The sequence below is a fragment of the Takifugu rubripes genome, chromosome 22 (assembly GCF_901000725.2).
Source record: "Takifugu rubripes chromosome 22, fTakRub1.2, whole genome shotgun sequence".
Taxonomy (NCBI): Eukaryota; Metazoa; Chordata; class Actinopteri; order Tetraodontiformes; family Tetraodontidae; genus Takifugu; species Takifugu rubripes.
In genome coordinates, this window is record NC_042306.1 from 8950304 (window position 1) to 8962673 (window position 12370).

The 12370-nt window shown below is 39.3% G+C and overlaps 2 protein-coding genes across 3 annotated transcripts; both read right to left on the reverse strand.

Moving 5' to 3' along the window:
* Positions 1–2467: 2467 nt before the first annotated feature.
* cacybp (calcyclin binding protein) lies at positions 2468–5137 on the reverse strand. 2 transcript variants are annotated; one of them, XM_029830719.1, is made up of 7 exons: positions 4986–5137; positions 4124–4334; positions 3941–4037; positions 3750–3849; positions 3570–3667; positions 3146–3339; positions 2468–3065 (listed from the first exon to the last, which is right to left on the reverse strand). In XM_029830719.1, the coding sequence occupies exons 1-6, from the start codon at positions 5001–5003 to the stop codon at positions 3177–3179; spliced, it is 687 nt and encodes a 228-aa protein (XP_029686579.1). In that variant the 5' UTR covers positions 5004–5137; the 3' UTR covers positions 2468–3065; positions 3146–3176. The 2 variants fall into 2 exon arrangements, with proteins under 2 accessions (XP_029686579.1, XP_003975600.2); XM_003975551.3 differs by having other exon boundaries at positions 2468–3339.
* Positions 5138–5311: 174 nt separating this feature from the next.
* On the reverse strand, positions 5312–6646 carry mrps14 (mitochondrial ribosomal protein S14). Its single transcript, XM_003975552.3, has 3 exons — positions 6493–6646; positions 5956–6120; positions 5312–5662 (listed from the first exon to the last, which is right to left on the reverse strand). Exons 1-3 carry the CDS (start codon positions 6559–6561, stop codon positions 5480–5482), a joined length of 417 nt encoding a protein of 138 aa, XP_003975601.1. The 5' UTR covers positions 6562–6646; the 3' UTR covers positions 5312–5479.
* Positions 6647–12370: the final 5724 nt, after the last annotated feature.

Consider the following 12370-nt stretch of genomic DNA (forward strand, 5'->3'; position numbering starts at 1 on the left):
TTCTGAAAAATCGAAAAGGCGAAAAGAGTTTTGACACTCACAAAACTCCAAGAAAATGAATTGAAATCTCCAAATTAAAATTGCCACTGATCATTGTTTCTAATCAATATAATAAAGTAAAATAGAAAAATGCAGCCACAACATTCAAAACAAAGCTACGACTGATATTGTGCAGACCGGCAGTAATCCTGACTCCACAGAGGCACAACCGCTGCTCAGCGGTGCCTATTAACTGTTGTGTGATTATTTAGGGGGAAAAGATACATTATAATATGTTATAGTAGTTATAGTCAGCTATAGTTACACACAGTTTATGGGAATGAGTTATTGAATCAGATGATCCTGAGAGACATTCAACCATCCTTGTGTACATGCTTGCTTACTTCTGCTCATACATCGACCTTCTCTTCTTCTGCTCCTTCCATCATGTAATTTGTTGAGCACCTTACAACAGGACACAGCATGTCTGCATGGTACTATGATAGCAAAGATAAGGTATCTGCAGTTTAATGTAAATGAATTGAAATAAGATTATTTTTTTCATTAAACAAAGTATTTAAGTTAATAACTGATATTGACTAAATGTACTGTAACTCAAATTAACAAAACTGTTGTGAATTTGTGAAAACTGTGCAGGAGTTATCCTCAAAGACAGAAGTTAGGAACACCAAGAGGGTAGCAGTGAGAGAGAATGCTATGGCTGTTTCATCACATGCCTGGCAGGTTCTGCAGGATGACAGGGTTGTGGACCAAATCATTCATTTCAGCTCTCTAAGGTGGCGTTCTAGTGCGATCCATGCTATGCTATTCTTTCTCTCATGCTCTTTGGGAACCACAAGATGTGTAACTCAAATAACAGTGGAATATCAGTGAATATCAGAATATCAGTGGTGCTTCTGTAGTATGTTCCTTCTCAGGAAGAGACATTCTATCTTTAAGCCAGATCTGCAGCTGTATTGGTAGCATGAGGGGCAGTCTGCCCTGGTCGTTTGGGTTTCCAGGATGGTTCTGCATCCATAGAGTCTGAGGCATCTGTTGTGATGAATGTTGTCAGTTAAGGGTTGGAGTTGGCAAATGCTGGGCCTCATAAAGACACCGTTTTGAGATTACTGGAGCTTTTATCTGCTGCATCAGTTCATTTTATGTCCACCTGAACGTTTTGCTCTGAGGTGAGGGCCAAGAAGGAACAAAGCGCTGCCATGAGCAGGAGCTTATCAATGGCAGTCAGGTGGTCTAGGTGGGTGCAGGTCCTCCTCGGAAAGGGAAAGAAGATTTTTTTATCTGCACATATTTTCAATCTTTTAATGCATCAAGAGGCTTGAGAACAGCTTCATCTTGGAATATCAACATACTTAATATTATTCAAATAGTGGTAGATAGATAGATAGATAGATAGATAGATAGATAGATAGATAGATAGATAGATAGATAGATGATAGATAGATAGATAGATAGATAGATAGATAGATAGATAGATAGATAGACAGGACAGGCGTCAGGACCACAGGCCTCTAGTCACAAGCTGGACATCAACAGTGAGTGCTGCAACTGGAGGCCCTGAGGGTTGTGAAAGTCCAGGTTTATTTGGCTCACGGAGGTCTACACAAGGCCTCAAGCCGTCTTTGGGTTTCTACTGGAGGACTCACCCATTTAGATGTATTCACTATTCGATGATGCCCGCTTGAAGTAAGTGATTGGGATCTGCCAACGTCTCAGTTTTTGGTTGTGTAGTTTTGCGAGCCTTGTGGATGAACATTTAACCCATCCAAGATGGTGAGTCAACATTGTTCACTGTGCATGGTTGTGCTTCATTCGGAGCGCTTTAATCAGGTCCAGGCCAAAAGCCCAGTAGTGGTGATCCAGCTTTTATGTTCATAGACTGTTTGGACTTTGTTGTCATGAGTTGAAATGGCAACTGTAGCTTCTGAACAGTCAATGACAGGCAGACCACATTTTACAAAGGTGACTGGTTTAAGTCAATGTTCTGCCCAGGGACAGTGATACAGCCACTCCAGGAAACATTTATTAAAGAACATGAAAATGTATCTGCAGTGCTTCAATGTCCATTTGACATGTATGCACTTACTCAGGGCACAGCCACACTACCGCACTAGGCAGTTGTACCCGGCCAAAGCTTACTTCCCCCTATAGTCGGAATTATTTGGCTTGTCACTTCTCGACGGTAGTCGGAAGAAGTGTGTTTTGGCATGGTACCCAAACACTGACCCTGCCCACTCCATACTCAAGTCACTACTAGTCTCATAAATCCAATTTAAAATGTTGATGCAGCGTTCTTTACCTGCTCGGTGGCGCCATCCGCTGGACAAACGTATTTTAAAGGCTCCTGCAGTTTAAGCTATGAATAAAAATAATAATTGTATTTCCCCCCCAAAATTTATCCTATAAAATTGAAGCCCTCCACCAAAACCAGAAGCAGTATCAATGCACTTAAGAAAGAAGCATCCACTGATTGCAGCGATTTGTTTATTTCAGATGATTAAACAAAATTCACATACACATCTATGAAAAAGATCTGACTTTAAAACAGTGAACTGATCTGGGGTCAGTTATGTTCAATAAAAATAAACAACAGATTCTGTTCAGAGTTTCTATTTGAGGGACATTGATGTGGAGAGCCAAACTATTCGGCTTCAGAGAATTCAACTGGACTTCCTTTTGTTTTTCAAAGCCGTTTCACATTTTATCCAAGAAGCTTCTTTAGTGCTAACTCCTGCTGGACGATGGAAAATATGAGAATATTCATTAACACTAGAGCCCAACTAGATGCAATAATTGACATATTCACAAATTTTGAAAGAAACTCACAATGATACTATGGCAGGACGAAGTATGATACACTGATGTGGGGTTGCTATTGTCTAGTGTCAGTTACTACTGATGGAATGATGTCATATGCAGAAGAAAAACAGATCTGAAGTCACCCTTGCTTGGTCCAAAGCTGATTATTGACTGTGGAGGGACATTTTTTCTGGTCAATCTTCAGTGTTTGGCGCCACCTGGTGGTGGCATATTGCAAAATATTCTGGAGGAACTAGAGGTTTCTTCTACAGAAGGAACATACAAGCCTCTTAATGATGTACTTTGGTGCATTGAGTTATTTACTCATCGCAAGTTTTCTATGCACCTGACACCAGCAGCACCCCCTCCACTGTGTTTCATAAGTCCATCATGTCTCCTCCTTTCATTTTCTTCTCTTGAGACTCCGTCCAGGCTTTGTTGAGCATTCTCTTCATTTCGTCGTCCCCCTCCGCATACATCTTTTTCAGCATGTTCATCAGGGGCTCGCTGGAGTCGCCAGCATCATCTCCACTGAGGTTTCTGTCGTTTTGAGCGGAATAGTGAAGGTTTTAAATCATCACATTTGCTTTTACAACAGCACTCCATGTAATATAGTCTCCTGTTTGCAGGGAATTATATTTAAGTGTCAATTACTTTGATTTTGTAACATCAAAAGAATAATGCAAATTGTTAAATAATTTGACCTCCATTACTACAACTTCCTAATTTGTGCAAAAGGGTTAAGAGATAAAACATTACTCTGGACTCACTCTTTCTTTTCTTTGGCCTGTTTTCCCACCTTTGTGAGGCAGTCCCACTTCTTATTTGTTTGCTTCTTGCACATGAGTAGGACTATATCAGTTTTTATCTGTTGAAGGAGGGAACAGAGTTGAAACAGATGAGAAAATCAGAAATGGCACATATAATTAATACAAAACACGCATTTTTACCTTTTTAAAACTGTCATTTGGGTCAATAGGATGTAAGAGGTTGAGGATGTTCATCTGGTGATTTTTCCCATTTAAATCTTTCACCAACACAGAAAATGACCTGCAACAGAGCAAAGGGTTCTATAAGACCGCACGGGTTGAATCAAATGTGTTCTGATGGTCCAGCCAGGCACATTTAATGGAAACCGTACCCTTCTCTAAAGTTGACCTCAACATTTTCTGATGGATTTTTATGGACATCCTTCAGTGTAAGGTATATCTTGACAAACTTATCTGACTGGTCCCATGCTGTAAAAGACACAATAGTAGTAATAGTAGTGAAAAAGCTCTGCTGTATTTGAACAAATGACCTGAGCTGAACAAAGCCACCGTACCATAGTTGGTGATCTTGACTGTGTACGGTGCTTTAGAACTTGCAGAGGGGTCCGCGTCTCTCTTTACTTGCTGCTCCTTCTGTTGCTTTTTAAGCGCAAGCTCTTTTTCCACCTTTTGCTTTTCTTGCTTTAGCAGATCCTGTGCCCTTTTCCTTTCTGCCTTCCCCAGAAGGGATCCCAACTCCACTAGATCAGCCTCCAGCTGTTTTATCTGCAGTTGACAATAGACAAACGTTAATTACAATACATAAACAACTTTTGGACATTGCAGATACGAATTTCATTAGATTACACAATTCAAGACGATGAAAGAAACTGATCAGCCGTTTATTACAGCCAATCAGAAAACAATCACCCGTTATGGTCCATGTAGACCTGCGGGATCGTCCTATTGTACCACAGGAAGTGACGTTAGAAACAATGACGTCATCGTCACCCACAGCAAACTAAAAATCATTGCAAAAACGCAGCTATTAACAAATTGCTGAAGTGACTGAGTCTCTTGAATTATAAATACCTTCACTCGCGTTAATTCACATTGTATCCTTCTCGACCATGCTGAGTTAACAAAGCTAAGGTATGAGTGAATGCTGGAATGTTCTGGTATATTCCACAGCCCAACTAGCTAACAATGCTCATGTGACGTGAAAATGAAAGTGCATTTTAAGTTGTTTTTTTTCTAAATCTTACTATTATAGAGACAGTGAAGACAATCACATCTGAACAATTTGCGTTGGCTTGGAAATATAATACATTTAAGAGGATATCGATGAGGTAAGTCAGCGAACCGAAGGAACGATTATGCAAGCCTTACTTTACCGAACCAATAAGAAACAGACTGATATACTGCTACAATTTTTACCTGTTCGGTAAGCTCCATTTTTGCGTTGTTTTTACTAGTTATGTCAGTGAAGCCTCCGCATAACCTGCCCAGCAGCTATGAATCTGTCGCACTATCTGTCGCACCGACTTGCGTCTGTGAATTTTTTGTCCCGCCTCCATCTTCTTCTTGTGATTAACTTTACCTAAGAAGACGCTATCGCCGCCTACCGGACAGTGATGATCGTCCCTTTCTGAGTTAGTCTGCATTTGATTTCATACGCTTAGAGTCAAGAAAATAATTTTAGTTTTAAATTTGTCATCCACACAGTTAGTTATAAATCATCTGCAATAAAAAATACAAACATGATGGTTTGTGACAGTTTTATTTGTTCAGTAAATACATCAAATTAAATCAACCTCACAATTTTCTCTTAAATAATGACTCATCTTACTAGAAGACAGTACCAGAAATGGACTGAAATATCGATCTGCAATTTAAATTTCCAATGACGAAAATGGCCATTGGGACCTTGGTCACCACCTCGCCCTCATAATCCCAGACATCTGATTGTGGTCGGCTAAGTGGCGGAAGACAATCCGACTCAGTCTCCACCTCCGTTTCACTCCACGTGGTCTGGAAGTCATTATACATCTGTTGCGGATTCTCACCGGGCAACTGTCTCTAGGTAGTGCTGCAATTTCTTTATCTGCCAGTTCCTGCAAAACATATCAACATTAAGAAAAAATCCCCTTTACAAAACACTTGTGTGTCAGACTGTTGCACTGCAAAATTAGGTGATCTAATGTGAATGACAAATCACATATTGCTCTATCTGCAGTTATATGTTTAGACACATTTCTAACACATGTAGACACGTCTTAAATACAGTTTAGTAAAACCATTCATTCACCAAAGGTCTACAAAGAAATAACAACAGGATATTTAACACTGTCTGGATTAAAAAACAAACAAACAATCAAAACATCTATATTAAACTCCCACACTGTACCTGGAGCTCTTTGGGAAGAATTGTGTTCTTCCTCATTGAGTTGATTCGTAGTCTTTCATCCGCATATTCAAAAGCCATCTGTCTTCTCTTGACGTCCCTCAACATCCTCCAGTCAACATAATAACTCCTCACCTGCTCCACGGCTCCCCAGCAGCTGCCTAATACCTGCACATGTCAGTCACTTCGTCAGAATTTGCAAAATCTGATGACAATCCTGCTATTAGACAACAGACAGCTATTTATTGACTGCAGAGTTCTGTCAAGGAGGGACGAAGCCGTCCACACCTTAGCCTGATTAACCAAGTGAATATAGTTTAACGTTTAAACAACCCAATTAATCATCTTATTGACTACAGAGTCAAAATACAAAAATGAAACACAACAGTCAAAGTCCATATGGACGTTATCTAATGCTAGCTAGGAAGCTAATAGCAGGAAAATATATAGCTAACATAGAAATTATTGTTTTTGCCTTCATACATAAGCAATGCGTAAATTAAAAATCGAAGAAACAATATATAGTATATAGATATTTACCTGCTTTGGGGTGTAAACGGTGGAATAAAGAGCATTTAGCCCTGAACATACTATCCTGTGGGCTGCCATATTGAATTGATTCAAAACCACAAAAGAAGAAGCAAAAAAAAAAAGAAGAAAAATCCGCCATCTATAGACCTGGCGTGAGAATATTTAAGAGACCTAAAAAACAAAGCTATATCTAATTTTTAAAAATATATACATATCAGGTATGTATTAGTTGTGAAAGTAGAATTTCTGGAGAAAATAACTGTCTCATTTCTGTAATAAAAGGTATTTAATCTCAGATTCTGTATACGCTTTAAATCCAAGACCATTGCAGTACTGGCCGTAAAGCACGAGATGGCAGTATTTATTTGCGTTTACAAGCTTAATCCATAACTTATTTTTGTTCTATTTTGTTGTTGTTTTGTTTACCATCTATAGGAATGCGTCTATTAAATCTGAGTGAAATCCCGAAATTTTGGAAATCAGAGCCATTCTTGCTTTTTAAACATAATTAGCTAATATGTACATTCAAGAAATGCATTTACTGTATTTTACATACTGCTTTGTGATAACACGTGACAAGTGTGTGTGGTTTTAGAAATGAAAGAAAACATTAAATACACGTTTATGAGTGTAACCTGGATATATTAGTATTGTGATACAACAGAACACACCAGTAATTCTGAGTCTGCAGAAAGAACACGTTTCTTTCTTGCGTGAAACTAGAATATTTTTACATCAAGTCAGAAATTCTTTCACGAGAAGCAGCACATGATAAAATACCTTTGTCGTTTGACACCAGTAGTAAATCACAGTTAACTGAAATTTGTCCTTTTTGCTGATCTTGGCTTATCCTTTAAAACCCTATTGTGACTACTTTAATAACACCAGACAGGCACAATCATTCTCTGAAAAGAATACAATCCTTGAGATTATCAACTTTCTTCTTATATTTTAATATGCATTATAAAGGACGGCCTCTATTATTCTTCCCTACTTTCATTTTCAGAGTTTTCCAGCAGATAAAATTCCCCTTTTCTGTTTGAAATGAAAAAAAGTGGCTCAAAATAATGATTTATGTTTTTTTGCCAAAGAAGATCAAGAATACATTAATATAAATGCTGATCAGGACATATTTTCACAAGCCAAATGGTCAAAATAAGGTGTGCGGTCATATAATCCAATAATAACTCTTAATCCTCCCTCCCGTTGTTTAGCAGAATGGTCTATAATAGAGCATTATGTTCTCTTAATGTGTAATTTCTTCAAACAATGACTGATGATATATACTCACAACAGTTGATCTGCAGACACCAAGTTATAATTTTAAGGTCATAGACCTAAAAAGGTAATTTTGGACTCTCAAGACATAATCTTTGTGCTTTTTATATAATTATCAATACCATTATTTTCTCTTTATAATAGCAGAACAGATTTGTGCAGTCTTAATATTTGGAGAGGTTCTCTGAAACCTAAATGTCTAAAAATTGGTTCCAAACTTCTTTCGGAAAATTGGATTTTAAGAGTCAAGTTGCTCTTCCTGATATTTTTGCTTTTATTCACTTGAAGACATAACAGTCTTTGAATTTCGTGTCCAAAAGTTGGTAAGGTTTTTATTTTATTTTTTTCTGATAAGACTTGGAGAGAATAAAAAGAGACCAGAAGGTAAAAAGCCCAGAATGCAAGTTAGGGACCAGAGTTTTCCATCACTATAACATTTTTCAGCTCATTGGGTGAATCAATGACTTGATTGATTGGTACATTTTTGCTTCGCAAACTTAAAGAATGAGACAGAGAGTCTGAGGACAGAAAAATAATGGTGAGCAAAGAATAAGTGCATTTATCCTGAATTCTTCCATTTTACATTGATTTTAGAGCGACTATATTACCTTATATAATCTCACTGACACCACGGGAGAGATGGTCAACCTGTTTCTAAAGTACAGGCAGATGGAAACATTGTGATACTGTCCCTCATCTCTCAGACATCTTTTCCCCATCCTTTGATCATAAACAAACTTAAAAATACATGTTTAATGTTGAAAGCAGGAGTAACAGTTTTAAAGCATCTGCTTTCTTATTTTCCTGCTCCTGCATGGCTGATAACTAAATGATATCAATCAAAACTACAGTAAAATCTTTTGATGTGAGCGGACAAGGCACGTCCCCGCTGCAGGACTGTGCGTCTCTGCTGTTCTGAAAGGAGGAAAAGCGGCAACAGTCCCTTTGATTTTCGAGAGGCGCTGCACAATTTTTGTGCGAATAACATTGTTGATGTGTGTGTCCTCAGAAGAAAAAACCCAAAGACGATGTCTAATGTCAGAACTGAAATAAGTCCGTGTATGTGTGTGTGTGTGTGTGTGTGTGCATGTGTGTGTGTGTGTTGGGGGGGCAGGAACATCTGTGATTATACTTACTTACGGGACCACCTATACTCTGACAAGTGTAGCCTAGAGATGTAAACACAAAAACAAGCAGAAATATTATAAAAAATGTTAAGAGGACTTCAGCCCTTTTTAAATCTGTAAAGAAAGAAACAAATGACATTTGGAATACACATTTGGTTTGCCAGGAGGCTGAACAAGTTAAATCATCATAAATTCTAGAAGCCGACCTGGAACCTTCTTGCCAGGAGGCGACATCTCATGTATATTTGAGTCCGTCTCATTAAATTCCTGCTTGGTTTCCCTCCTAAAACAAAGCCGAACGCCATGCAAAACATGGCGAGCGGGGCCCAATTACGTCAGTCAGCGGACCTGGGGTCGGGTCCCCACGTGGCGCTTCATGGCGGGTTGCCTGGACCCTGGGATTCACATCAGCAGGCCGCGCTGGGAGCTGTGCAGCAGCTGTTCTCACCAGTTTATCAGTCAGTCTGATGCTTCACACGCCTTGTCTCTTTCAATTAACACACACTCCTGCTTCACTGGCCGCTCACACGCAATTAAAGGCTGGTTAATTACGGTGGCGGGTTCATCATCTTTTGCGCTTACAGCACCTGTAGATTGTGGGTTTTGGGAGAGCCTGTTGCACTTTTCCCTGTGTGGTCAGGACAGGTCGCTGCCCAGACCGCTGGGGTTCTTTTGCATCATCTGGTCAAATTAAAAACAAGGAGGCAAAAAAACCATGTGATTATCCTACAGTTGCAGCAAAGACACAAGTCATCATTTATGATAATATGAACATAAATGAGCGAACATAAGGTGTCTGCATGTGTGTGGAAAAAACCTGGAAACCAGTGTAGCCCCAGCATCAACTAAACTGATGTTGTCCTTGTCTATAATCAATGAAATTTTGATTCATTTTCCCTATGGGGATGAATAAAGTACATCTTGAATCTTGAAACTTAAAAGGTTTTTGAAGGGTTGAAAAGAATGGGGGGGGGGGGGGGGGGGGGTATCTGCGGGCCCCTTGTTTGGAGCCCTTTGTCAGCTCTCATTTTGCACAAGGTCTCCCCTTCAGATTCCATCGCTCCTCACACTAAACGTGCAATCAGGGCTATTTTAGTTGCCCTCGGCCTGTGTGCGATTAACTGTGCCATCAAAGAAAAGAGGCAATGTGGTTTCTGGATATTTACTCAAAAAAGAAAAAGTTCATAAATGACATGAAGCTATCAAAGTGTTACAGAGCTTCAGGGTATTTCATGCAAAATTGCCCATGAAGGATGCTAATGACTGAGAGATATTACAGTGCAAAGATGAAAACAAGGTTTTTAATGTTTCAGTAACTGGTTGATTTACGGTAATCAGTGTGACTAAGGGTGAAAACGCAATGAGGGTTGAAGAAATTAAGCAAGTACCACCCCCTCTCTAAACATTTTGGGCCAACAAATTTTTAACAAATGTAACCAACTTTAGGGATGCAACATGGTCGCTACTCCCGTACCAAACGCACAAATATCATGATTGAACTCAGAGTTCGGCCCGTCAGCAGCAGAAGGATCATTTTCCAAAAAACAGGAAATGGAAACATGCTTTCTGTCGCGCGGTCAACAATATATTTATTCCCCAGGTGCTACGCAAATTACATCCGCTGACTTTCTTCTCCCAATCACGCTTTAAAATACCACAAATGGTTGTCGTATTCAGCATGAAAAAACCTAATATTTATTTTTACAAGAGGGTTAAAGATGCTGATATTAAAGATCTGAACAGGAGACAGATCTTGGGATTAATCTCTGATATACAACAGGAAAATGCAGAAAAGACTGTGATGGAATGTTATATAACATTTAAATAACATTTTTTTTACGCCCCGGAGGAAAGAAAGCAGCCGGTTTTGAGATTTCCATTCATCTGGGATTAACATCTTCTCATCTGATGCTGCATATTACTCCCCTGTAACAAATTGGACAGAAAAATCAAACATGTATCGTATCAAAATCACTTCATTTATCAAAATCACTTCTCAATGAGGTCCCTTGAACAAAAAATGAGGAGGAAATATTATAAATGAGTGAATATTGCTCTCATTTCTATGATTGTGAATCCTCTGAAAATCACATCCTTGGGGTAAAACCACCATGTCAGCAATTTCTCTCATTTTTGTTGATCTTTCCTGATTTTTCATCAGGAAAGATCAACGCAGGGTTGTTGGACCAACACTGCTGTCACTTCTGCGAATATAAAACCAAACTGCAGAGAGTCTGGAGATATTCTAAATGTTTTCTAAAAGTAGCCAAAGCTCTTGTGGGTGAGTTTGGGGCTGAAAATGAATCCTAATACACACTGACATTTGTGACAAACAAGGTGACAAGTTTGCAGGGTGAGTTATTGTCTGTGTGGCTTTCTGCATTCCTCTGCAGGTCTGGAATCACAGATGTGAAGGACAAGAGGGTAAATAAAAATATGTCGCATTTATCAGAACTAGATGAATGAGGAACCCCTCTTTTAAAGGTTTGGCACCTTAAGTTATATAACAGAAATATCCTGCCTTTTTTTTTTCTCAATAAAATCTGATGCTCCGCTCAGAGATAATTAATGTTTCAAAGGGCTCTGCTCTCGTAAAAACAGTCTAACAACACCACGGAACGAAATCCAAAGCGACATAACTAGTCTTCGCAGCACAGCGTGATGTGAAGTGTCGCAGGATCGAGCCTCTCTAATATTGGAAACGAGAACGTTGAAGTTCTGGGCCTGAACTGCTGTCCCAAGGTTACATTAACAGAGTCACAGACAGTTATATAATGGAGCATCCTCATTCATCCTAAAAAATAGAAGTGAAAGGACTGTTTGAAAAGATGCGTCATCAGTCATTTTTTATTCAGCAGTGATGGGGCCATATTATTGAATACCGGTAACAACAAAGGATGAATGTTCCAGTACTTTTCTTACCGCTCATTATTCTGAGACCTATTCATCTGTCCTTTTGTTGCTGTCACACTCATCTGTAGAGGAACTCATCAGCATTTTTAGTCATCTGTAACTCAGTAAGATTTGGTCTGAGCAAACAACCTCACCTGCCCACCAGCCTCGGCTCCAGTTTCAAACCAACAATCTCGCAGTCCTTCGTCTTTCCACAGACATCTGAACCCCGACCTGATATTTGGAGACAAATAGCTGCTGTCAGCTTAAAGATCCACAACCTTGACACCGGGGGTCCCTGGTAATGTTGCCGGGGTGACTCTGAGCTGCTTGTTTGCTTTGCAGTCGTGACACTTGTGGATATTCTGGTGCTTTGGAGGAGTTTGCCAGCTAAATGAAGCTTTATTAGCAATTTTAACTTAAACAAGTGTTAAAGGCAAGTAGAATTTGATCAAAAATCATGTTTAGTGGCAGATTTCCTTGGGGGAGAGAAGGGTATGCTCAAAGAAACCCTCTCCTCTTCTCTCCCTCTCTTTTTCATTCAATCACTTAAAGAGAGGAGCAAAGAGACACTCCCAGGCAACCTTCTC

Excerpts from the sequence above, each read along its gene's own strand:
- mrps14 (XM_003975552.3), bottom strand. The coding sequence starts at position 6,561 with ATGGCAGCCCACAGGATAGTATGTTCAGGGCTAAATGCTCTTTATTCC. Across the intron at positions 6,121-6,492 it reads CCGTTTACACCCCAAAGCAG|GTATTAGGCAGCTGCTGGGG; the intron begins GTAAATATCTAT and ends TGACATGTGCAG. Across the intron at positions 5,663-5,955 it reads TTCTTCCCAAAGAGCTCCAG|GAACTGGCAGATAAAGAAAT; the intron begins GTACAGTGTGGG and ends TATGTTTTGCAG.
- cacybp (XM_029830719.1), bottom strand. Across the intron at positions 4,038-4,123 it reads AGTCAAGATCACCAACTATG|CATGGGACCAGTCAGATAAG; the intron begins GTACGGTGGCTT and ends TGTCTTTTACAG. Across the intron at positions 3,668-3,749 it reads CAAATGACAGTTTTAAAAAG|ATAAAAACTGATATAGTCCT; the intron begins GTAAAAATGCGT and ends CTCCTTCAACAG.